At 33.4% G+C, this 24594-nt stretch overlaps 1 protein-coding gene across 1 annotated transcript in view; it reads right to left on the reverse strand.

Annotated features, from left to right (window-relative positions):
- LOC130452676 (ATP-binding cassette sub-family C member 10) overlaps positions 1 to 24594 on the reverse strand; it is a 176970-nt gene that overhangs the window by 147183 nt on the left and 5193 nt on the right. Inside the window, exons 5-8 of the mRNA XM_056792064.1 lie at positions 22870 to 23115; positions 3261 to 3484; positions 2966 to 3203; positions 2643 to 2911 (exon numbers count right to left, since the gene is read on the reverse strand). Coding sequence (XP_056648042.1) covers positions 2643 to 2911; positions 2966 to 3203; positions 3261 to 3484; positions 22870 to 23115 — 977 coding nt within the window. The remainder of the gene's footprint in view (positions 1 to 2642; positions 2912 to 2965; positions 3204 to 3260; positions 3485 to 22869; positions 23116 to 24594) is intronic.

Below are 24594 nucleotides of genomic sequence, written 5' to 3' on the forward strand. Positions count from 1 at the left end.
ACGGGTTAGGCTGAATCAGACAATCAACACAGAAGACTTCAAAGTTTTTAAGGGGTACGCCAGGGGTGTATTTTGTCTCCTATGCTGTTCAACCTCAATGTAGAGAATGTCTTTGCTGAGGCTCTTGAGGGCTCTGATTATAGCGTTAAAATTAATGGATACCCGCTGAATAATATTCGCTATGCGGACGATACGGCAATACTCACAGACAACGTACTCGAGATGCAATTATTACTAAATAATATTGGGAAATCATATGGCTTAAAAATAGATGCAACAAAAACCAAGTGCATGTTAATAAGTAGAAATGCAATTTTAAGTGCCCAACTGCATATAGATAACACGTCTATCGTCCATCAATAAACTAGAACCTTCGAAATGTGACCCTTCGAAGAATGTTGCGTATATCATGGACAGACAGAGTGAGAAACGAGGATGTACTTAGAAGAGCGGGGACTGAGACAAATTGATCAAGGTACTTGGGGCACGTTCTTAGAGGAGAAAGATTGATTATACAAGGAAAGAGAGGCGTAAGCCGAAAACAAATGTCATGGTTACGTAATATAAAACGTTGGACTGGCACAAACAACAGAGGTGAACTGTGTAATGTTGCTATAAATAGATGTCTGGCCATAAGATAATCGCCAACGCACTGTAGGTGCAAGGCAGTAGGAGAAGAAGAAGATATTTCTATCAATATATTTATAATACTTCTATAAACGTTAAAATATGAGAAAGTCAGATTTTTTACTTCATCATTATCATCAAGCCTTTCAATCCCACGTGGATTATGGCTATTGCTTTTGGCGCTTTGAATTCTTTTTTTTTGAGATGGATTACTCCTCCTTTTCTAATTTTTATTTTCTTTATAGTTTGTTTTGGCTGCTTTTGTTATTATTTTCCATTCTTTTCGTTTCCGGCATTTTGCTCTCCAGTTTTCTATATTGAGTGCTCTTGTGTCCTCCTCTATTTCGTTTCTCCAAGTTGTTCTCGGCCTGCCCCTTCTCCTTGACCACAATGGGATCCCTGGCGTCATTCTTTTGATCATTTAAATTGATTTTCTTCTCATTATGTGCCCGGCCCAGTTGAGCCTTTGCGCTTTTATGTATCTCACTATATTCTCCTTCCCCAGTTCTCTCTCTATTTCTTCGTTTTTCTTTGTTCTTCTTTCTCCTTCCTGTGTTATAGTTCTCATTATCTTCCTTTCGGTTCCTCTAAGTTCTTCTTCTTCTCTTTTGTTTATTACTGTTGTTTCCATCGCATATGTGATTACTGGTCTCATTAGGGTTTTGTACATTTTTATTTTGTTTTGCTTAATTATGTTTTTGTTTTTTAGTAGGTTTTTGTTTCTTCCATAGGTTTGATAGCCCTTTTGTATCCTATCCCTTATCCTCTCTCTGGTTGTTTGTCCCAACGTTATTCCTAGATAGTTTCAAAATTCAAAATTATATTTGCAAGTTTTCAGTTGGTTTGCTCTCTGTTTTAGTTTTCCCCCTATTTTCATGTATTTTGTTTTTTCTGCATTTATTTCCAGTCCGTAATTTCTGCTTCTTTTTCTAATTTGTTGATCGATTTTATTAATTCCCTCTTTCCATTTGCTATGATCGTTACATCATATGCTTATGCTACTATCTGTATTCCATCTGTTATAAGTAGTATGTAGTCCTGCGTTTCTCACAATGCCTTCCGAAATTATATTGAATAGCGTTGGTGACATTGGATCTCCCTGCTTAACGCCCTTATTTGTGTGCATTTTATCTGACGTTATACCTTGGAATCTCACTTTTAATTTCACTCTTATTTAGTATTATTACTATGAGTTTTCTCAATTTTTTTGGATATCCTTGTCTTTCTAATTTCTCTGTTATTTTCTCTCTTTTTATTGAGTTGAAATCACTTATGACGTCAATAAAGACTATATGTATTTCTCTTATAAATTCCGCTGTCTTTTCTATCATTTGGTCTATGAAGTGGGTTGCGTCTATAGTTCATCTTCCTGGTCTAAAGCCGTTTTGATAATCCCCTAGTTCTGTCTCTGCTAATTCCTTCCTTTTATCTCTATAGCTCTCACATGTTTCCTTATTACCTTTCTTATATATTGACGTGATTATGCCTGTGCTCTCGTTAGGGATTTTCTGTTGTTTCTATATTTGCTCCATTAGTTGATGAATATGTTAACTTAGTTTTTCTCCATCATATTTAAGAAGTTCCGTTTCTATTCCTTCATCTCCCGGGGCTTTGTCATTCCGCAGTTTTCTTGTTTCGTCTTTCACCTCATTTTTGTGGGGCATTCATTCTCATATTTCTCATCTCTTGTGGGAGGTGTTCTGTTTTGCCGTCTCTCGCTTTTATCCCTCTTGTTTTTATTATTGTTTTATAGTTTTGATATTTTATCTTTTTGTAGAATTGTTATTTGTATTTCCATCATCGTTTATTTCTTTTATCATCCTATTAAGCCATTCGTTCGTTTTTCTTTTATAAGGTGAACTGTGTAATGTTGCTATAAATAGATTCCTGACCATAAGATAATCGCCAAGACACTGTAGGTGCAAGGCAGCAGAAGAAGAAGTAGATATTTCTATTAATATATTTATGATACTTCTATAAATGTTAAAATATGAGATGGTCACATTTTTACTTACATCTAATAATTTTTGGATGCGATTTATTGATACCCAAGCTTCGGTCATACCATTCAATACCCAAGGAAACGCATTTAATGGACTAACTAGCATATTCAATAATGCGATACTAGTGAATACAGTCGCAGCTGTTAGCTTATTTCCCATAAGAACGTAAGTGATAAACGTTAAAATGGATATGATTACAGGAGTAGTTGCCCAGAAATATACACAAAGTGCATCCAAATATTTACGACTTTTCAAGTACTTCAGTTCCGCATCTCGTTTTTCTAAAACAAAGTTTTTATCAATTTTTCTATTGAGCATCGACATTTACAACTAACTTGTAATATTTCGAACGAAATGCTGTTCCCAAACATACAATTTAATTGCTCTGATACTTCTTAAAATTTCCGACATTAATTTCATCCTTTCATCTTTTTGTTCCATTATTTTAGTACTGAGCTGTCCTATTTTGTTAGCAATGAATTTGTTTATCGGAATAAGTATTATGGTGAATATACCACCGGCTAAAAATGCTAAACCAACTTGTTCGTAAAGCAAATAAAGAGTTACGACGAGCTGAAATTGTCACGAAATTCTAAAATAAAGAGAAAATTTATTTATTTTTTTATTTACCTGAAACGGTATGCTCCATAATGCGTGAAAACTTGGACAAGAATTCATAATACGATCTGTATCGGTTGACATGTAATTCATTATTTCTCCAACAGACAATTTTGATAAAAGAATTGTTGATCGAACTGATAATACTTTTCTGTATATACTATTTATTATAGCACCTCGCATTTTCAGACCAACCACTGACATCAAGAAATTAAAATGGGAATCACAAAGAGCAGCTAAAATAAAATAAAAAAATCATTGTCAGCATTGACAAGGATGTATTAATATGTAGTTAGACTAGACCAGTTCCATGCATAAACAAATTATTGTGTTACCATAGCAACGAACAATAACTTATTAGAAGTGTCAGTGTAAAGTTTGACGTCAAAAAAGTAAACCAGAGTTACGCAATAAATTAAAAGAAAAAACATTTCCACCGATATTGTGAAAATCGAAAAATTGTACCTGTATTCAAAAGGGTTAAGGGGTAAGCAGATTTACTAAGATATGCTTGTTACCCTTGGAGAACAATGTCCTTCGTATGTGACCATGAAAAATTGGACTGCAAGCTTCAAAAGAGGTAAATTTTCCATTGAAGATGATGACCGATCGGGAAGGTAGCCAATTTCTGGGTTAGTCCCCGAAAATGTCGATGCAGTTCATGACATGATTTTATCAGATCGTCGAATTGGGTTAAAAAGGATATCTGAAGCACTGAATATTTCATACGAATGCGTTCATCATATAGTTCACGTCAATTTGGACATGAGAAAAATTGCTGCAAAATGTTTCTCCAAATGTTTGATTGTTGACCAAAAGCGTGCAAGAGTAGAAGCATCGCGTTCCATCTGTGCGCGATTTGAAAACTATGTAAACTTCTTAAACCGAATTGTTACTATGAATGAGACTTGGATACATTTCTACAATCCAGAAACAAAGCAACAATCGATGGAATGGCGACACTCTGGTTCTCCAAGACCAAAGAAGTTTCGTGTTCAAAAATCTGCTGGAAAAGTTCTTGCTTCAATTTTTTGGGATTGCCATGGAGTAATCATGATTCATTTTTTGGATAAGGGTAGAACAATAACTGGAGATTACTATTCAACATTACTAAACCACTCTATGGGAAAAAATTGAAGAGAAAAGACGCGGAAAGCTATTCAAAGGTGTTGTGTTTTTGCAAGACAACCTCCTTATATTTGACTGTTTGGTGAGATTGAACTCGACTCGACTCGATTTCTTCATATAAAGATTTTACATGTTCTCTTACAGTATCACATAATTTCAGTATTTGTCTTTTTTATAATTCTCACATCTGTTTGGAACTTTATGTCTTTTTGATTTTATTCTCTTTATCAGCTTCTTGCAGTTGTTGATAAAACTCCGCCGTATATAGATTGCTTGAAATGGGAAACCACTTTTTCAGGAACCAGATCAGCAACAATATCCGTCCCTCCTGTAATGCTTTACGGTAACAACAGGCTGTAGGGCAGTCATGCAAAGATACGGCCCGCGGGCCACTTCCGGCCCCTGAAATGTATCAATAAGGGCCGCGATCATAATGTGTCACAGAAAGAAGAATCATGTTTTTTAAAGCTTGTGTCTAGACAAGCAAGAGTAAAAGATAGTATCGCCATCTCTTAGTTGTAAGCGGAAATATCCTATTATTTTTGTCGAGAACGAAAGAATCTTCCACGCGCTTCAAGTCTCAAATTTCCTCAATGTATTTTAACTGATTAAAAACACTCACTTACTTGCAGAACAAGGCAGTTACTTTGTGACGAAAATGTAACTCCCAGACCGAAAAACGTGGCTACAGAAGAAATAAACATTCCAAGTACTAGTAGTAGTGCTACATCACTACCTTTTAGAGAGGACGTACGAGTCGAAGTTGAGGCAACAAGCTCCACGTATTTGCACATAGAAGATGGTGTTCCAAAACAGCGAGAAAGTTTACATACCCCCACCCTACTGGAAGGACCTCAAGAAAAGTTACAATTCAAAGTAACAGGTCGGTGAATTGTGAATGTGAAACATTTTTTCAATGACATTATAAACTTTAAACATGTAGACATCTTCAATTATAGAAATGAGAATTTAGAAATAGTGAGTGAATATCGTCAGGGATATCGAAGTGTTTTTACAATTAAGTGCACTAACTGTCTTGAATCTAAGAGGGTGGACATTGATCCCGATCCTACTATGTTAAATGTGAATCAAGCGATTGTCTTAGGTGCAATATCCACTGGTGGTGGTTTAGCACAAATAGAGGAATAATTGGGGTTTTGCGATTTGCCTGTAATGAGTTCACATTTGTACCAAAAAATACAAAATGAATTGGCCGACAGTATTCATGAGATAGCTTGGGAAATAATAGAACAAGCTGGCATACAAGAACGCAGAATTGCTATCGAAAAGGGACACATAGGTAAAGATTGCATTCCATACATCACCATTATAGCTAATGGAGCCTGGAGCAAACGCTCTTATAAAGTAAACTATGATGCAGCATCAGGAGTGGGAGTAATCATTGGTCAAGAAACCAAAAAGGTATTATTCCTAGGAATACGCAACAAATATTGTTGCTTGTGTGCAAAGCCGAAAACAAGGAAGAACAACCAATTGCACACACGTGTTTTAAAAACTGGTCTGGTCCATCAACAGGCATGGAATCTAACATCATAGTTGAAGGTTTCAAACACAGCATCGAGATGCATGGTGTTAAATATTTATATCTTGTTGGTGATGGTGATAGTAGCGTGACAAAAAAACTGGCCGATGCACGTCCCTATGATACACCAGTATCAAAAATCGAATGCCGCAATCACTTGTTGCGAAATTATTGTACACGGTTGCGCGCACTAACCTAGAAGAAAACAAGTTCCAAAAATCTGCCTGTCAGTGTTAAACAAGGGAATATTTTGATGAACAGTATAAAACGTTTACGCAGTGGGATTATTGGAGCGATCAATTATATTACCACTGAAAAAAGCGAAGAGTGCCATGCTGAGAAAGTCCGATTATTGAAAAAAGACATTTACAATGGACCCTACCACGTTTTTGGAAACCACGAAAAATGTGAAGCATATTTCTGTTCTAAAATGACAAACATTGACCAAGATGAACAGAAAAAAGAATATGATTGGGTAACTGAAATGAAAGCTTCCGGACTGGACTGTTCCAGGATATTTTGTATGTCGCAGAATGTGTTACGCGAAATGCCGAAAGTTTGATTTTAAATATGGACAACAATGTTGCAGAATGTTATAATTCTGTTGTAGCAAAGTTTGTTGGCGGGAACAGAATCAATTATACGACGCGACGTTCCTATGCAACAAGATGTGAAGCGGCTGCCATATCCTACAACGTACCTGCTGGCGAATTTCCGCGCTATATCCATAAAAAAGTGACCCATGCGAGCCCTGGAAAGTATACCAAAAAGATCATTGCAAGACGTGCACAAAACATTGCATGGAAAAAAAGTAGGCGAGCATTGTTTTCTGGTACAATAAAACAAAAGAGAAAAGCAATAACAGAGGCTGATGAAGATTGGATTACCGTCATCAGATATGCATGAAGAAGAATACGAATCAAGAGTTAAAGAATTCCTCAATAACCTTCATCTGAGCAAAGAAGAATGTGAGATTTTACAGAACAACACAATCGGCCAAGCAGACTGTTTATTGTGGAAAGAAGAGAGATCTAAGAGACTAACAGCTTCTGTTTTCGGACAAATTTGCAAACAACGTGCAAATACCCACTGCGCAGCTCTTGTTAAAACAATTCTGTACAATCCATTTCACGGCAATATAGCCACAAACTGGGGCAAAGGACATGAAAAAATTGCAATTCGTTTGTATGAAGAAATTCACAACGTCGCTGTAGCAGAATGCGGTTTATTCGTTGATGCTGAAAAGCCCTATTTGGCAGCTACACCTGATAGTCTAATAGGAGATAACGGAATTATTGAGGTGAAGTGTCCTTATTCAGCAGCTAAAACGACTCCTATAAACGCCATCCAAAAATAAATTATTAAATTTGCAGAACTTCGGGAAGGACGTATGTTTTTAAAACGTAGCGGCAATTACTTTTTTCAAGTACAAGGGAGCTCCATATAACACAACGTCGTTATTGTATTTTTATTGTTTGGACACCTATTGGAATTGAGTCTGAAATTGTAAGTTTATCCAGTAAGTATATTATAACTAATACTTACCATAATTGTTTTTTTTAGATATTTCGAGATGACAACTTCTGGGACCAAAAAATGTGTAAGCATCTAGAGGAGTTTTATTTCAAATGTTTGTTACCAGAAATCATCAATCCGCAACATATTAACAAAAGGCGTATTAAGGATCTTAGAAGATGAGAAAATATTTAAGTATTTGTTCTGTTATAAACCTATTGATACGTTATGAACTTTTTTTTCTGTATCTGATATTTTGTTGTTTAAGATACCTAATATATTTTAGAACCCGCATCCTCTAGTAATGGAGTAATATCCCATACATTATTGTTCACGTAATTGCTGAACAATATGACTAAGCAACCTTCTCTACATAAACATCCGTTCGTAGGGGTTAAATTGTGCCCTCATTGTTCAACATTTTATGTTTTTCAGTTGATGACTGCAAAGTTCAAGATTCAATTCACTCCGAAGCAGAGTGTTTTTATGTACATTCTTTTACATTTCAGTGATGTGCGCGCTCATATTTGAGACATACTGTTTTTTTGTTTTTTGTTAATCAGTCTTTGCTTCGGAGTAAAGCATTATTTATGCTGCAATATGCAAGTGTTTTTTTTTAATTTGGTTAAATACTTTAGCCACAATATTACCTCGCGCATACGGCATTTTCGGACAGCTAACATTACACCCTTAACATTCTATAATTCATCATTAAATTATAAATATATAGCAGCTTCTTGTTCTCCAGCCCACTAAACTAAACTGCTAAACATATTATATAGCAAAGCCTTATTTCACGACTTGAGACTCTGGGCTACACTTGCTATGAATATTTACATCAGACTCGTCAAGAAAGTCTCCTTCATTCTCATATTTATCGAAGTAAATCGCGATCAAAACAATAAAATCAATTCAACGTTTCACTAATCAAAGAGTATTTTGATGCTGGCATTTACGATACTTTACGTACTAAAAAAGAAACACAATCAATTTTTTACCTTGAAGCACTGCCATTCTGGCATTTTCACTATTTTTTTTCACAATATTCATTCAACAATTAACGTTAAAACTTTTTTGCTCCGACGGCGCCCTGTGCACCCGTAGGATCTTCGGCTGATGTAATGAAGAAACTCTTCCAGTAGATATTAACGCTCTTACATTTTATACACAATATTTCAAGAGTTTGCATTCTCTGCATGTTTGGTGATGTGTGAGAAGATGTTTCCCGCCATGAAAATAAATAAGAACAAACATCGCACAAGACTTACGAATGAACATCTCCAACCAATTCTTAAAATAACTACAACGAATATGATACCTGACATCAATGAGCTTGTCAAAAACAAGAAAAGTCAGATATCTGGATCCTCAAGCTCAACATAATTCACCATCTACCATCTTTTATAACTTTGATATGATTTTTAACAACCTTATATTATATACTTATATAATTTAATAAATAAAATTGTATAATAATTCAATTCAATTCAAAATTGAGTTTGACACCTCTGCTGTAGAGTCTGATTAGGAAAAATCATTTCATTGAGATTTGTTTCCTTGATGGCAGGACTTTGTATGCATTTAGGAGAGCCTCGTATAGATAGATAGAAGATATGTTAAAAAATGGCAAACTTTTGGTCAACATTCAAACATTTAGGGATCCATTTTGCAGCAATTTTTTCATGTCCAAAATGACGTGAACTATATGATGAACGCGTTCGTATGAAATAATCAGTGCTTCAGATATCCGTTTTAAACGAATTCGACGATCTAATAAAATCATGTCATGAACTGCATCGATATATTCGGGGACTGACCCAGAAACTGGCCACCTTCCCGATCGGTTATCATATTCAATGGAAAATTTATCTCTTTTGAAGTTTGCAGTCCAATTTTTCACGGTAGCATACGAAGGACATTGATCACCAAGGGTATTAAGCATATTTTCGTAAATCTGCTTACCTCTTAACCCTTTTAAATACAGGTATTTCGGTGGACATCTTTTTTCTTTTAATTTATTACGTAGCTCTGGTTTACTTTTTTGGCGTCAAACTTTACACTGACACTTCTAATAAGTTAATTTTCGTTGCTATGGTAACGCAATATTTTGTTTATGCATAACTAGATATCAATACATCCTCGTAATACATTTTTATAAGCAGATGAAATATTTTTCTTATATTTCTCTAGCGTTAAAGGATCAAAATAATTTTCGGAAAACTTAGAGGTATCAACGGGTAAAACTCCCAGTATTTCTGAATCCTAATACGATATTTTCTTTAGTCACACCTTCCCATCAGTTCTACACATTTTTGTTTGCTTAGTCGTCCTGACGATTTTTCCATTTCAGTTTTACCACTAATAATTTGTTCAATTTGAATTTGACTGACCTAAATACGAATTTATCTAATGGTTTGTATTCGTCATGTAACTGAAAAATCTAAATAATGGCCGTCAAATAGTAGAGATGTTGTCTGTGTTGGTACCTCCTATTTTAGTCTTACGGCTTTACTTATGATAAAAGTGCGATTCTACCATCCATCCGTTTTTAGATGCTAGATACAGCGTGCCGGGGAAGGCGTTCTCCTAACCTAACCTGCACAGCAATCCCTTTGATCAAAATGGAGGGAGATATTTGCTATTCCAGCCAGAACTGTGGTAGGTCCTTTTCCTGAGCCTTCTGACACTCTAGATAATGTTTTTCCCTTATTATCAATTGCTCGTACCCTATAAGTGTAACTAAATAGAAAGTTAGCTTGAGTTGGGGCGTTTAACGACTTTTTCATAGCTTCTTATAAAAATTAGGATCAAAGGCAACTTTTCAATTTTCTGCAAAGGTTCGGGCTTTTTAGATGACAAATTTAGGTGTCTCACCATGAAGCCCAAATACCAATCGTGACCTGATGGTGTCAATTTTTTCATTATAATTTATTTGTTTACTAAGCAGCACATCTCCTTTTCATCGCAGGGCAAACTCATTCTAGATCGAACTACAAGACAATGTGCTAAATTTTTTTCTATATCTATAGGCCGGGACAGCGTCCTGCACTCATGGTGGTAATGGGATAACAGTTGCTTAATACGCTTGTATATAAGTTTTGTTATATTTAATACAGCATTGATAAGATCTTCTTCGTACTATTGATAATTTGGTCGTTTTATGATCTGCGATAATAAGAAGAAATCATTGGGTGCCAAACAAGGATTATGCGGCGGATGATTAATCAATTCGAAGTTTTGACTGTTCCTGTTTGAACTGATGTGTGAGAGCTCGCATTGCCTTGGTGGAGAATGATTCGTCTTCTGCGATTGGTTTCACACATTTATTCCGAAAAAACAGGCGACCATTTGCTTCGAAGTATTTCGTGCGCAAACAACACAAAACAAACAATGAAAACAAATCGCCTGCTATGATAAAAATTTATATAAAAACATCAAACAGATCGCGACTTCGCCAAATCTTAGAATTCGTAACGTAACGTAACAATAAATAGATTTTTATATAGATTTTTTTCTCCAACCAAGTCAAAATTAAAATAAAGTTAGTTTTATTCAAAAATCGATAATAGTTTGGTAATAAATTTGAACACCTATTAATTATAACAGCGATAGCAAGTCGGTAGTCATAGATATCTGGTATTGTTGGTAAATATCGATTGTCAAGTAGACGTACTTGATATATATCATATAATTTTTGTAGTAGTTTAGTAGTACTTTTAGTCCTAGGATTAAAAGTGTTGCTAAGCAACGAGCAAATTTTTGTACGGTAAGAGAATTGATGGCTTTTGCACCTGAAAATAGTACAAAAATGACATTTTTTGATGGTTGGAGAAAAAAGTTAGTTTTATTCAAAAATCGTTAATAATTTGGTAATAAATTTGAACACCTATTAATTTTAACAGCGATAGCAAGTCGGTAGTCATGGATATCTGGTATTATTGGTAAATATCGATTGTCAAGTAGACGTTAGTAGACGTACTTATCATATAATTTTTGTAGTAGTTTTTACGCTGCTTTCAAAATGAATCCCGAACACGATAAAAATATATAGTTGCCCAATTAGTTTGTCTTACTAAGTTTGTAAGAGACAATGTTTGTTTCTTCAAATTTCAATTAGAGAGCTCAAATGCAATTACTTTTAGTCCTAGGATTAAAAGTAGCGTTTTTAATCCTAGGATTAAAAGTGTTGCTAAGCAACGAGCAAATTTTTGTACGGGAATTGATGGCTTTTGCACCTGAAAATGTCAACATTTTTTGATGGTTGGAGAAAAATGTATTTAAAGAATAATATTACTTATGAAAAGTGTAGTAAATAAAAAATTACCATAACACTTTTATTTTATTTATATTTATTAAATAAATATGAAAAATTAATACTTAGTGGAAAAAATCTAAATAGCATTTGTAATACATATACTGTATGTCCACGTAAGTTGGCGGCATATGGGAAACTTTTTTATTATTAATTCTACGAAAAAAAGTTATTTTTTATAAAAAGTTCTTCATGGTTCAAAACATAAAATTCAATCAGATGTTAAATTTTTTCAGTCGCATGCGAGGTTTGTCAAAAAATGTGATTTTAGTTCTAAAGTAAAGTACCTTTCTTTTTGACAATATCGAAAATTCTTGTAAAGAAAAGATGTTTAGAATTAAAAATAGCTTTCAAATATTCAACATTGTTCATGTACATTAAAAAAATATTTTTTTCTACATTTTCTCTACGATTGCGTTGGAAATTTAAGTTTGCACATTAATGCAATTGGATTAAACAATTCTAAATGAACTTTTAAAAACAATTATAGTGAAACCTCTCTATCTTGTATATCTTTAGTTCCAAACATTTGTGTACAACTTAGAGAGATAAGGGTGGGGGGAGACGATGCAATCATTAAAGTTATTTGTTGTTATTTGTTTTTATCTTCAATAGTTATTTATTGAATAGATAGTTACTTGCTCATATTTATAAAAATAATTAAAATGTCTATGCAACGAATAACAAATTTACAATAACAAAAAAATTAATCCTCCAACTGATAAATAATTAATTAACAGGTTTAAAAAAATCACTAACTTTTGCTTGTATCATATTCTTTCTAAATATACCATCCTCACATTCACTGTTCATTTTATAAATATACGACATCCAAGAAGGCTGTATATCAGAAGCAAGTTTTTCAAGATCTCTGATGAGAGAAAGTGCCTTTTCAAATTTTACAGAGGCAGGCTCTTCTGGTATCTTATAGTCATCTTTTTGGTCAATCTCACCTTCGCTTTCGCCGTCAGTAATATCATGCGTGAAAAATCATATGCTGTAACATTTTCGGGCGGTAATTTACTTTTTCACTCCTAATGATGTCTTGATCTAAAGGCTGAAGCTCCGATGTTAAATTAGGAGGTAAAAACAATACTGTTATATTGCTGTATAACTTTGCAGTTTTATGAGATGAAGCATTGTCAACAGTTAGTATTATCTTGCGGTTAGCTTTTCTCATATCGTTATTGACCTAGGTAAGCCATTCATCGAAGATCTGAGAAGTCATCCAGGCCTTCTTGTTAGATTTCCAATGAACAGGAAGGTTCTCCAAGTTTTTGATATCTTCTTTTTTAAGTACCCTTGGTTTGTTGGAATTTCCAATCACAAGTGGTTTTAACTTCTCGCCTGTCGAACTGCAGCAAAACAGAACGCTCAATCGTTCTTTCGATAACTTGTTTCCTTTGCATGAGTCGTTTTTATTCACGTAAAACTTCAGCAGTGACTGCCGATACATATATTAAAGCTGTCTCATCAGCATTGAAACTATATTTGAATATAGTGATAGGAAGATTATGAAAATTTTGGCTGCGCTCGGCGTAATTACGGATTTTGTCATTTTTTATGGTAATTTGTACAACTTTGAAAGGTCAAACGAATCATTTTTATGGCGAAGAAATTGTACAACATACAGTTAGAGAGGTGTAAAAATTGAGAAAAATTCTCAAATAAAGTCAATGTATTTCATTTGGTTAAATCAAAATGCGTACAACATTGAGAGGTGTACAACTTAAAGTGGTGTACAACTTGAGAGGTTTCACTGTATCTCTTAATTTTTATCGAACACTGATAACCTTTAAGTTGCTTAATCACTAGTTTGTAACATTCTAACTACGCATTTAAATGAATATGCATTTTTTACTTTAAGTAATCTCTCAAGAAAAAACCGAGTGGGGTTAAATCTGGAGGCCGCGGAGGCCAAGGAATTTCCGAAAAACGATGAAAAACCCTTCCATTGAAAATAGTTTCAATGTATCGACGTACCTCTATTCTGCTGTGACATGGGGCACCATCCTGCTGGAACCATATCTGCTGACGTTCATGTAAGGGAAGGTTGTCAAGAAAATCATTTAATTTATTGTTTAAAAATCACAAATAACGATCAGCATTCAAGGTTTCTTGAATAAAAAAAGGTCTAATTATTTGATTCTTGTACATTCCGCACCACACGTTTGTTTTCAAGGAATATTAGTCCCGAGTTTTCAACGTAAAATGTGGATTTGGATCACTTCACCAACGACAGTTTTAGCTAGAAACTGACCCATTTGATGAGAATGTAGCATCATCGTAAAAATAATACACCTTGACATAAATGGGTTATCTACTAAGATTCCCTGTATGTCACAACGGAATTCAAATCGTCTATCATTATCTCCTGGTCTTAAAGTATGAATTTTTTGAGGTTTGTAAGGGTGATATTTGTATTTATTTGGAATCTTTGAAGCTGTACTTTTTTTTATATCCATTGGCAATGAAGATGCCCTTTTTCGCAAAGGATATTTAGGATGCTCAGTTGCAGAGAGCATTACTTGCAACGCAACGTCATTATTTTCTACAATGCTTTGGCGTTTTTTGCTAAATTTATTATATACATCTCCATAAGTCTTAAATTTATCAAATATTTTTCCAACAGTTTCATTGTGAATATTTTTTTCTGGATGTCGGATGCTGCTTCTCGAAATATTTTATATTTATTACCCACTATTAGCACAATATCAATTTTCTCTTCCTCTTAATGTTGGTGGCATGTCTAACTTTTCATAAACAAATACGTCTGCCAAACGTAGAACTGTACAATACGGATCTCTAAAAACTATGAAAAACACTATTAGACTGACTAAAAAAGTGTTTATATCGTCGCACTTTTTGAAATACGATTGTTGACGTTTTTTCGAATGTTCGATATTTGGACAGTTCGCAAAGCCTACTTTAATTATCAGTTTTGAAAAATGTCAGTGCATCCTAGAATAATTATGCATTAATGTGCAAATTTAAATTTCCAACGTAATTGCAGAGAAAATGTAGAAAGAAATATTTTTTGAATGTAATTAAACAATGTTGAATATCTGAAAGCTATTTTTAATTCTAAACATCTTTTCTAGACGGTATGACAATCGCATGCGCGCTAATTTTTCAATCTCATTCGAAAGAAACGAAAAAATTCTAGTAGTTGAATAATTTTAAATAAGCCTAATTTAAAATTGTCATTTTTTCCAGATTCTTAGAGAAATTCTCTGTCTTTTCCAGTAAATTGAAAATTCCCAGACGTTTCCACATTTTCCAGTTTTGTGGCCACCATGAGATAGGACAGTCTGCTATAATGTGATGGATCGTTTCATTAAATATCCAACACAGTCTGCATTTTTGTCTGTGGTTGGTTTTCATTATTTTACTTTTCATGTAATTTGTGGAAATGGCTTGATACGCCATAATGAGTGCTTCAGTTTTGAGATTTGCATATGTCAGCCATGCCCATGTCTATTTTTGGTTTACCATTTCTATCTCATTTCTTTTCTAATCTGCCCATCTAGCTCCATTTTTCTTTTTGCCCTGATTTTATTGTCTGTTTTATTTGTTATTTCACTGTATTTACTATTTTTGTTAAAGGTTTTGCTGGGCTATTCTCTTTTGTCAGTTTTTCGTGTAGGTACCTCGTTTTCTTCGTGCACGGTCCTTAGGTTTTGTATCCAGTACACCATTCCCATATAGCTGTCATGTTTTTGTCAATTTCAATTTTGTTTGTCAATTAGTTGAAAAATACTAGTATCACGCAAAAGACTTATGCATTACATAGAGTTGGTATCATCTACCTATTCCGAATAGAAAGTATCGAAAGGATTAGGATCAGTCGTAAGTATCTATTATCACAGCCATCTGGTAATCCCAGTAATAATTTTGGCGATGCTATCGTGCAGTATCTTTCACACGTGTGTGTGTGTGTGTGTGTATGTGTGTGTGTGTGTGTGTGCTACATATGCTACGTGGAAGAGAAAGACTGCATTGACTCTTTTATCAACCACCACGGTGTCAAGTCTATTATTGGTGATAATGGACCTATCGTTGTAGAGTTTAAAATTGTGATTTGTGAGCATCTTCTATGGCTGGTGTGTATAATTATTGTGCATACCGAACTTGTTTTCCAGTTCCTGGTGAATTATGTTGCACACTTGATAATGTCTGTGCAAATTAGTCAGTATTAGCTAACACACAACAAGCTGATGTTATATACTAAATGGTCTCTTATTTTTGTTAACACTTTCTACATTTGTCTGGACTTTGGAAATCTGCAAGACCTCCACAAGCCACAAATGAAGTACACTATCAAATGCTTTCTTGTAATCTATAAAAGCAGAGATTTTTTTGTGCTTGTCGAAGTATCACAGAGTCCTCAGCAAATTATTGTTTGTATTGGTGATCTCCTCTGCGACCACTAAGATGTTATTTTCCTCGACATGCCTATAAATTCTGTTAGTACTACCAGTAAATATGTTATAAAAAGTAGGAAGGAACGTGATACGTAAGACTTTTCAAGCATTTTCAAGGCTGTAATAAATACCAAAGAAATTGGTTCAAATAATAGTAATTTTTTAAAATGTTTGTACTTGAGATTGTGAATCGAATATCTTCTTATTATTCATTTTTAATATCTCATGATCTGTTAGTTTTGCAGATTCCTCTGTATCAGTTCGTGGGAGGTGGACTGCCAGCTGCCCATCCATATTTTAGGTTCTCTTTTCCCTATTGGTTTCCCTTCAAGTTCGATATGTGGCAGTCTACTTTCTTCCATTCTTCTCACGTGGCCGTGAAAATCATGTCAGACAATTTCATAGGGAAACACATAATTTAAAATTTGTTGTGAACTACGTAACATTCATATTAAAGCCGTGTGAGGAATTTCATACGGACTAATATTACTTATAACTTCGATTTGTTGCCAAATTATTTTAGAACGATTTGAAAACTCGTATTTAGAAATTAGTGAAAGGAGTGGGAGAAAAAATGTTTTTGTATTTTAAAAGATGCAAATATATAGTAATCTAATGGTCCATTTAACCCTTTAACAGTTTTAAAATCACCCTTTTGATAGAAAATTTATTGTCGACAGCCGCCACAACTTTTGCCAATATTAAAAAAAGGGGATGACGAAATGAGTCAACAGTCAACTCATGTTTGTCGTTCACAAGCTGTAAATCCATTCCAGTGTTTTATTGTGATGAAAAAAAAAGAACTGGTTCGAAGCATGTCCAAATTATCTAGAATTGGATTCTATTGTGTGTATATGATGAAATTAAGGCTCAACCATATTTTTTTTCTATTAGAAACAATGAAAATAATCAATAGACGGCGTTTATAGTTTCTTATTATCAAGAAAAACGTGTGTATATAAAAAAAATCTTATAATTTAACTATTGCAGAATTTGACAGCTGTCGTTAAAAAAATAAAACTGTTATTTGTGTTAGGATTCACGATATATTTTCAAAAAATTTATATACATTTTTACTTGATTCACATTATTAAAATTCAAAATAGAATAAAAACAAAATGGTATACAAAACCAATTTGGTCCTGAAGATATTTAAACTTTAATTCATGTCATCCTATGTCACAAAAAAGATCAGTGATTATAAGTTTGGCTGATAGATCTATCCAACTATCAGATCCTGAATTTAGATACTTAGCTATTCAAAAAGCAAAAACTGTATTAAAAGAAAATGATTATCTTGACAAAATTATGAATAACATAATCAAGGAATGGATACTATATCGATTAGAAACATAACAGAATCTAAGCATTAAAATGTGAATCACCGTTTCTTATCATAGGAACAAAAAACTATCCCGACAACTATCAAATTATTTCCATTTTCTCCAAATATTTCCTAAATTAAAATCTAAAACACAAAAAATAAAATCGCATTAATAAAACATCAAAAAACCGTACTTTCAATTACAGAAAATCGAAAATTCTTGAAAGAGAATAAAGGAATCAAATGCAAAAAAACTGACTTTTTAAAAATGATTCACATACATAGCACCGAGAAAGCTGTCATTGCTCGTGAAAGACCTTAACAATTTAAATAAAATTCATAATTTTATTTCATAAATTTCAAAGCAACTATGAATAAATTAATTTTTGTCTGCTTTATTTTAACTAGTGACTAGCCGCAACTAAAGTTGAATGACAATTCAATTTTTTAAGGAATATAAGATACATATTTTAGCTATTAGAGTCTCAGGTAAAGAAGAGCAGGTAGTTTGGTTGACACAACTATGTGACTGATAGTGAAAGCGAGTTGATTTAGGCAATTCCCTTTACTGCTAGTTACCTAAATGACTTCATTAAAAATGGAATTGAAAAATGAAATTTAACTTATGAAAATTTCACGTTTAAATTTTGAACTAAATTTGCTGTTGGGCACTTGAGTAAACTAATTTTTTTTGCTTTATTCAAAAAAAAAACTGAACAACAAAACATCTTTTTTATATTTTGTTATTTGAGGGGTTCAAAATTGAAGTGGATCGAGTCCAATTTCGCACTATTTTAATCCGACTTTAAAGGTATATTAAACAATATTTATTCCAGTAGAGGAGTGAAACAAGTCGCACTTTATGCATTAAAGCGGCCAGTGTTGGTTTTCATTTGGTTTCTGAAAACTTTGCTTATTCGTGTCAGAGGTGAAATGGATCAAGTCCATGAAATTTATTGTTGTGTGTGGGTGTTACTTTTTCTTTGGTCTGAACAGAACTAATAAAATTTAAAATGGATGACAGTGAAACAGAGTATGAACCATTCCAAGAAAGTGGATCAGATTATCAGCCTTCGGAAAGGTCCGATTCTATCGAGTGTGAAGGTATGGTTTAATTATATTATTATTATTATTATTATTATTTTAATCAGTGTGCATTACTTCCCAAAAGTGAGGTTGTGTTTCCATTACAAATGTCCAGTATCTAATGTCCTGAAGTTATTATACCCACACTAAACAATGATACAAGCCCAACTATGGCGGGTGTTTCAGACACGATAATTCAGAATGATATTGCGACAGGTATAAATAAATAAATAATTCTAATTAAACAGTGTATTCAGCGAACAATTAATTTAAGTTTAACTAAATCTATAAAGCGAAGTGTAAATAAAAATAATTGGAAGGCTAATGTGAAAAAAAGCCGACGAAATTGCGGTAAAGAATATATTTCTTCATCGGGAAGACTCGTACCTTCGAAAACATCCCAGAACATAGAATGCGAGTGCAAAAAAAACTTCACCACTAAAATTCAAGAAATCAGCGCAAGATAATTTTTGATCCTTTTTGGAAACTAGCTGACTATTCCCGTCAAAATGTTTTTATTAGAGGCTTGGTAACAGCACAAAGAGTCGCAAGAAAACGAATTAGAAGTGGCACAGGGGCAGCAAAACAAACGTCTTTTAAGTACAGCTTCCGAATAGAAAATGACACCATATTAGTATATAAGAAGTATTTTTTAGATACATTATAAATTAGAGTTGGTAGATTATATCATTGTAATTTGAAACATGAAGTATGTTTAGTAATAAGGAATGTATCCAAGAAAGAAAGTGGATGATTCGAAAATTATTGAGCATATCAACTCTTTTCCCGCCTACCAGAGTCATTATACCAGAAAAGATAACCCTGGCATTAAATATTTGAATGAGGAATTAACTATCAGCAAAATTTATGGGTTATACAAAGAAAAATGTATCTCAGAAAATGAGATTCCTTGCAAAAAAAATGTTACTACCATGTTAAGTTTTAAACCGCCAGCTAAAGATACTTGTTCTCTATGCGACAACCTTAAAATGAAAATTGATGTTGAAGAAAATTAGGGAATAAAAAAGAAACTCAAAATAGATAAAGAAATACATTTTGCAAAAGCTGGTCAAGCCCGCAATGCTCTGAAATCTGACCAAAAAAAGGCTTCAGACCTCAACTATTATGTACTAACTTTTGATCTTCAAAAAGCGCTACCAACCAACGCAACCAACAATTTGGAAGCAGCATCATGGTTAAAAATCAGGTGGTTGCGTTTGGAAAGAGCATCGCCAATATCCCTAAAATTTAAAGAAACTCTCAATGAAGACATTGCGTTTGAAACATTTTATTTAAATAAAACTGCACGAGGAAGAAAAATCACATCATTAACCATCCAACAGGACCAACTCTATCCATCCAGACGTAATGTAACTGAATCTAAAAAGCAACACATGAAAGATCTCCTTCGCTTTATCCCGCCCATATACCGCAATTTTTATAAAAATTTACTACTAGATAAAGCGAAGGCAATAAATTCCTGACTGACGAAGAAGAACATACTGATGAACCTGTTTATGTTTAAAATAAAAACATTTTCAGTCATAAAATAGTTCAAGTCCAAAAAATTATAAATAATCGTTTTTAGAAATTACCCCAGTTGTATTTGAAGTTATTTTAGTTTACATCTGTAAAAATATAAAGTATAATAAAGTATTTCGTTCATTTTTCATCTCGGACTTGTTGTGTTTTAATTAATAAACCTACAAAAACTTTGACCTACATTTTCTCCATAATTAGTTTGGTGGACTTGATCCACTCCACCTCTGAGTCCCTCATATATTTATCATCTATAGTCCGACTTCTCTGGGTGGCAGGAATCCGAATATTTATTAAAAATTTTTTCACTTCTCATAAACTTGTAAATAACCTTACCGAAAAAGGTCTTTGAGGAACAGGGACATTAAGTGAAAATAAAGTAAATTATAAAGTCCTTCCCCTACGTACGCATTCATTTTCTCGAAAAGTAAGGGGTAAATTTGAAATAATTTCCAATGGAAAAATGAATTGATGGAATGACAATAATGTTGTTACAGTTTTGACAAATTGTGTTCATACGGGAGGCACCGATTTGTGCAACCAATTCATATTCACATATAGGATTGGAATAAGGTCCAAAAAAGGTGGTGGCCTTATTTTTCCTGAGCCATAATTGCTTGCATGATCCAAGGATAGCTATTGAATAGATGATTAGGATTAAAAACGGATCTTTTGCAATTCCAGGGGGATGTGTTTTGTACATTCTGCAGCATTATGGAACAAGATCATCTGGTCGTGGACCACGACCAGCTCTTACAGGAAAAGATGAGTTTAGTTTGGATCAGTTAGAATAGTTAGATCATTAGATTGTGAAAGGTTAATCTAAATATAAAGTATGTGTATCATGCAAACATCCAACAATTTACTTCTGTAAGAAAATGAAATGTTTTACTCCACCCGGAATGTTTTTATGGGTACCATCAATCATAAAATATAAATTGTTGACGTTTAGAGATAAATTAGGTGACATATATTAGTAAGAAACTTAGTGTGTAATTTAAACTATAGATTAATAATTTTTTATTAATAAAAATATTTTTGAGACTATTATAATTTTCCTAAATTAAATCCTGATTATACCCAATTTGTTGCACTGAGTTTGCTTGGTAGAAGTGACTCCTCAAGTGACCAGAAGCAACTTTAGTTCCTTGGGCGTAACTCCATATTGATTATTATTATAATATTAACAAAAAAAAAACACATTTCAAAAAATTTTAAAAAAAATTGGCATCAATGAGTTAGTATTTATGTTGTACGTGATCTATTGATTAATATAATTAGGCAAAAATTTTGATAAATAAGCATTGATGATATACATACTGAACACACTATTTCGACTACCACTACATCAACACAGTAAACAGTGTGTTCAATATGAATATCACCAACGTTTCCAAAAATTCCAAACTTAATTGTGGTGACTCCACAAAACAGGTACCTAAAAATTAGTATTGAAATCAGATTGGTAAGTGCTGACATTTGGTTTCTTAAATCATGCCGTTGGGTTAAGTTTTTTTCCAGTTTTCCAAAGTTGACGTAAGACTATGGTTTCAGATAGAGTTTGTGAGTTGAGAGCAGAAAGAAATGGTTGGATCTAGAAAACATGTATCTGTACAGTAAATGGAGTAATCAAGTTAAAATGAGTTCAAAATTTAAAAAGAGGATGTCTGAAATTGAAAGAAATTTAATCCAAGACAATTTCTTTGAGGCCTATTAACATTGTTAAAAATCCTTTCTTCCCAAACTTTTGACAGAAAAGAAATGTAATTGTTGAATAAGGTTTAGGGTTTTGGTGTTACTGGCGATGGAGATCTTGGCAAATTGCTTGGATATATTGAAAGATCCATTCAGTGACTTCCTCATGATTCTAGGAATTTCGTCTGAAAGGCGTGCAGAAGTCAAATCTCGAAAAATATATCTATCATGGATGAAAACCCATCAGTCAGCAGTAAAGATTTGAATACTGTCAGGAGTTTTAGGAAAAAAGATTAGTTTTACTTTAAAGCTGACGAAGAAAACAAGATGTTATAATGGACAGAAAGGACTATTTCGAGAGAGTTGATAGCTTTTAATCGAAACAGGACCATACAACAAAATCTCAAAGATTTCTCTGAATAAAATAATCTCGAGTGAAAAAGAAACATTTAAAAATTGTGAGAACGTTGTCACCAGTACACTGAGGTACATATTCAAAGCTCCGTTACCTTTCCAAAATTAACAATCAAGCAATGAAACCTACCCATGAAACCGAAAAGTTTTTCAGTAGAATTTGCTAGAATTTATCAACAAAGTGAAGAATACAGAAATTGAAAATGTGGTAATTTTTATCTTCATTTTATCTCATTATTTTTCAGCGTGCAATCCTGCAAACCTTGAAGTACCTTGGGGACTAAAAGAAATCTAATAATTTGGAACCTGATATAAAAGAAAAAATTGAGTGAGTGTTGGTGTACCGGTAGTGTAAACAGTGAGTTTCGATAAAGACAAAAATAGGTAAAAACGTCGAAAATTTCGAAAAGAGACATAAAATCAAAACGAATTATCAACAAATACATTTTTAATGACACTTGTGTAACCATATATACATTGACAGGATTTATTTCAAAATATGTTGCTTATAAATTTTTGCCATTTCTACATTTGTCAATTTGATATGCCAAATTTTTCAAAATTAGGGAAGATGAAAAAAATAGCACCATTCAAGTTTTCTATAGGCATAATATGTTTGTTTTAATATAAAAAATACTTACCAAAAGTGGTAGTAATAATGAGTCCTACAGCGTACATGTAACCCCATTTCATATCAACTGACTTATTTTCAATGAAACTAACCAACTTATTTAATAACATTGGTCCGGCAAAACCACAACAATCGGCAGTCAACCTAAGGATACCAATGCTATAAAACTGCAAAGCATAGCACTTATGAAGTGCCCTCAATAAACTATAACTTCTTGATGGTGAAGAAATCTCAACTTCTCGTACAGCTTCTGGATCTAAAAGTATTCATATAATTATTTCAAAATAAACAGTATTTAATAATTTTATGTACCAATTAGGTGAATTAAAAAAACCCGCTTTATTAATTATAAGAGGCATGATATTTTGTTGATAATTTATTGCTTTAAGATTTTCAATATAAAACAGCAACCACATGCATATCTTTGAGAACTGTCACAGCTATTGTTGATTTGTATAAAACATTGTTTGTAAAATCAGCAACAGCGCTTAGAAATAAAAGTCAGTTTATCACAAATGATCAGCGAAGTAGGGTGTTGTACCAGAGAATTATATTTTATGTTTAAAATAAAAGTGTTACAGTCCACTGAAGTATATAAGTTTTCTCTCAATAAATTGAAGTGTATCCCTACAGCTATTGATTTTTTTGCTTTTAATTAGGCTATTCCATGAATGTCGAATCTCACTACTAACGGTCAAACCGACTACCCTCAATACACTAGTAAACTAGGGCGGCCTGACTGCACTATCTTAAAGAAAAACAATTTACAGATGGGTTTGTGATGGATTTTGCTAGAAGAAGAAGCTATTACGAAATCCTTTTGATATAACTTGACATAAACGTCAATACATAGCACTGGGATCTTTCACGGTGCCACCTATCAGAGTTATTTTCAAATCACTTTCTAATTTCTACTACTGAGTTTAAGTATCTGGAGTTCCAACCTCCTCCCTCCACAGAATCTACACCCAGCAGTTTCTACTACACCTTATATATCCTGTGCTTCCTGAAGAGGTAGTGCAGAAAACTGGCGAGGGGATGTAGCTGAGATCCAAATATTTTTTGGATGTAGTGGTATCAAAATTCCACAGGACCTTTTTTGGAGTGGTCCAGCACGAAGAGACACTTCCAGAATACTTCTCTTTCGATTCCATCCCTCTTTTAAAACTCTTTCTTATTTATTTCCTTACACCATAGAAATGTCGAAAATCCCTGGACCAAAGGATTGTAAATGCATAGGGATAAATGATAATATTGTTGAAGATTTAAATTGAATAAAAGCACCACTGCCCAAAGCCACATGTGACATTTCAGTTATAAATCTCACAGGTACACATTTGGCCTATAAATAAAATTCTCTACATAATCAAATAATATGATACAAATTGGAACAAGAAAAAAGGAAAAGATACAGAATGAATGGAACAGAAGGTGTCAATTACAGATCAAATAGCTGATAATAGGTCTAAAATAAAAAATTAACCTTTTCCTGTGTCTTAAAAAAAATTTGAACAAAAAATATTGATTAATATACTGGCTCCAAAATAATCAAAATTGTGGAGAGACAGTTGAGGAATGGAACAATTAGGAAACTAGCAAATGAAGGTAAATGCAAATCAAAATGTAATTACAACTGAAACTTCCTACACAGGACGTTGAATTTGGCATTAGAAACCACTATAAAATTGGCTGGCCTAAGTGAAAAAATGGTTTATAGTAAATAAGGGACTTTTTA

Source organism: Diorhabda sublineata, chromosome 2, assembly GCF_026230105.1.
Source record: "Diorhabda sublineata isolate icDioSubl1.1 chromosome 2, icDioSubl1.1, whole genome shotgun sequence".
In the NCBI taxonomy this organism is placed as follows: Eukaryota; Metazoa; Arthropoda; class Insecta; order Coleoptera; family Chrysomelidae; genus Diorhabda; species Diorhabda sublineata.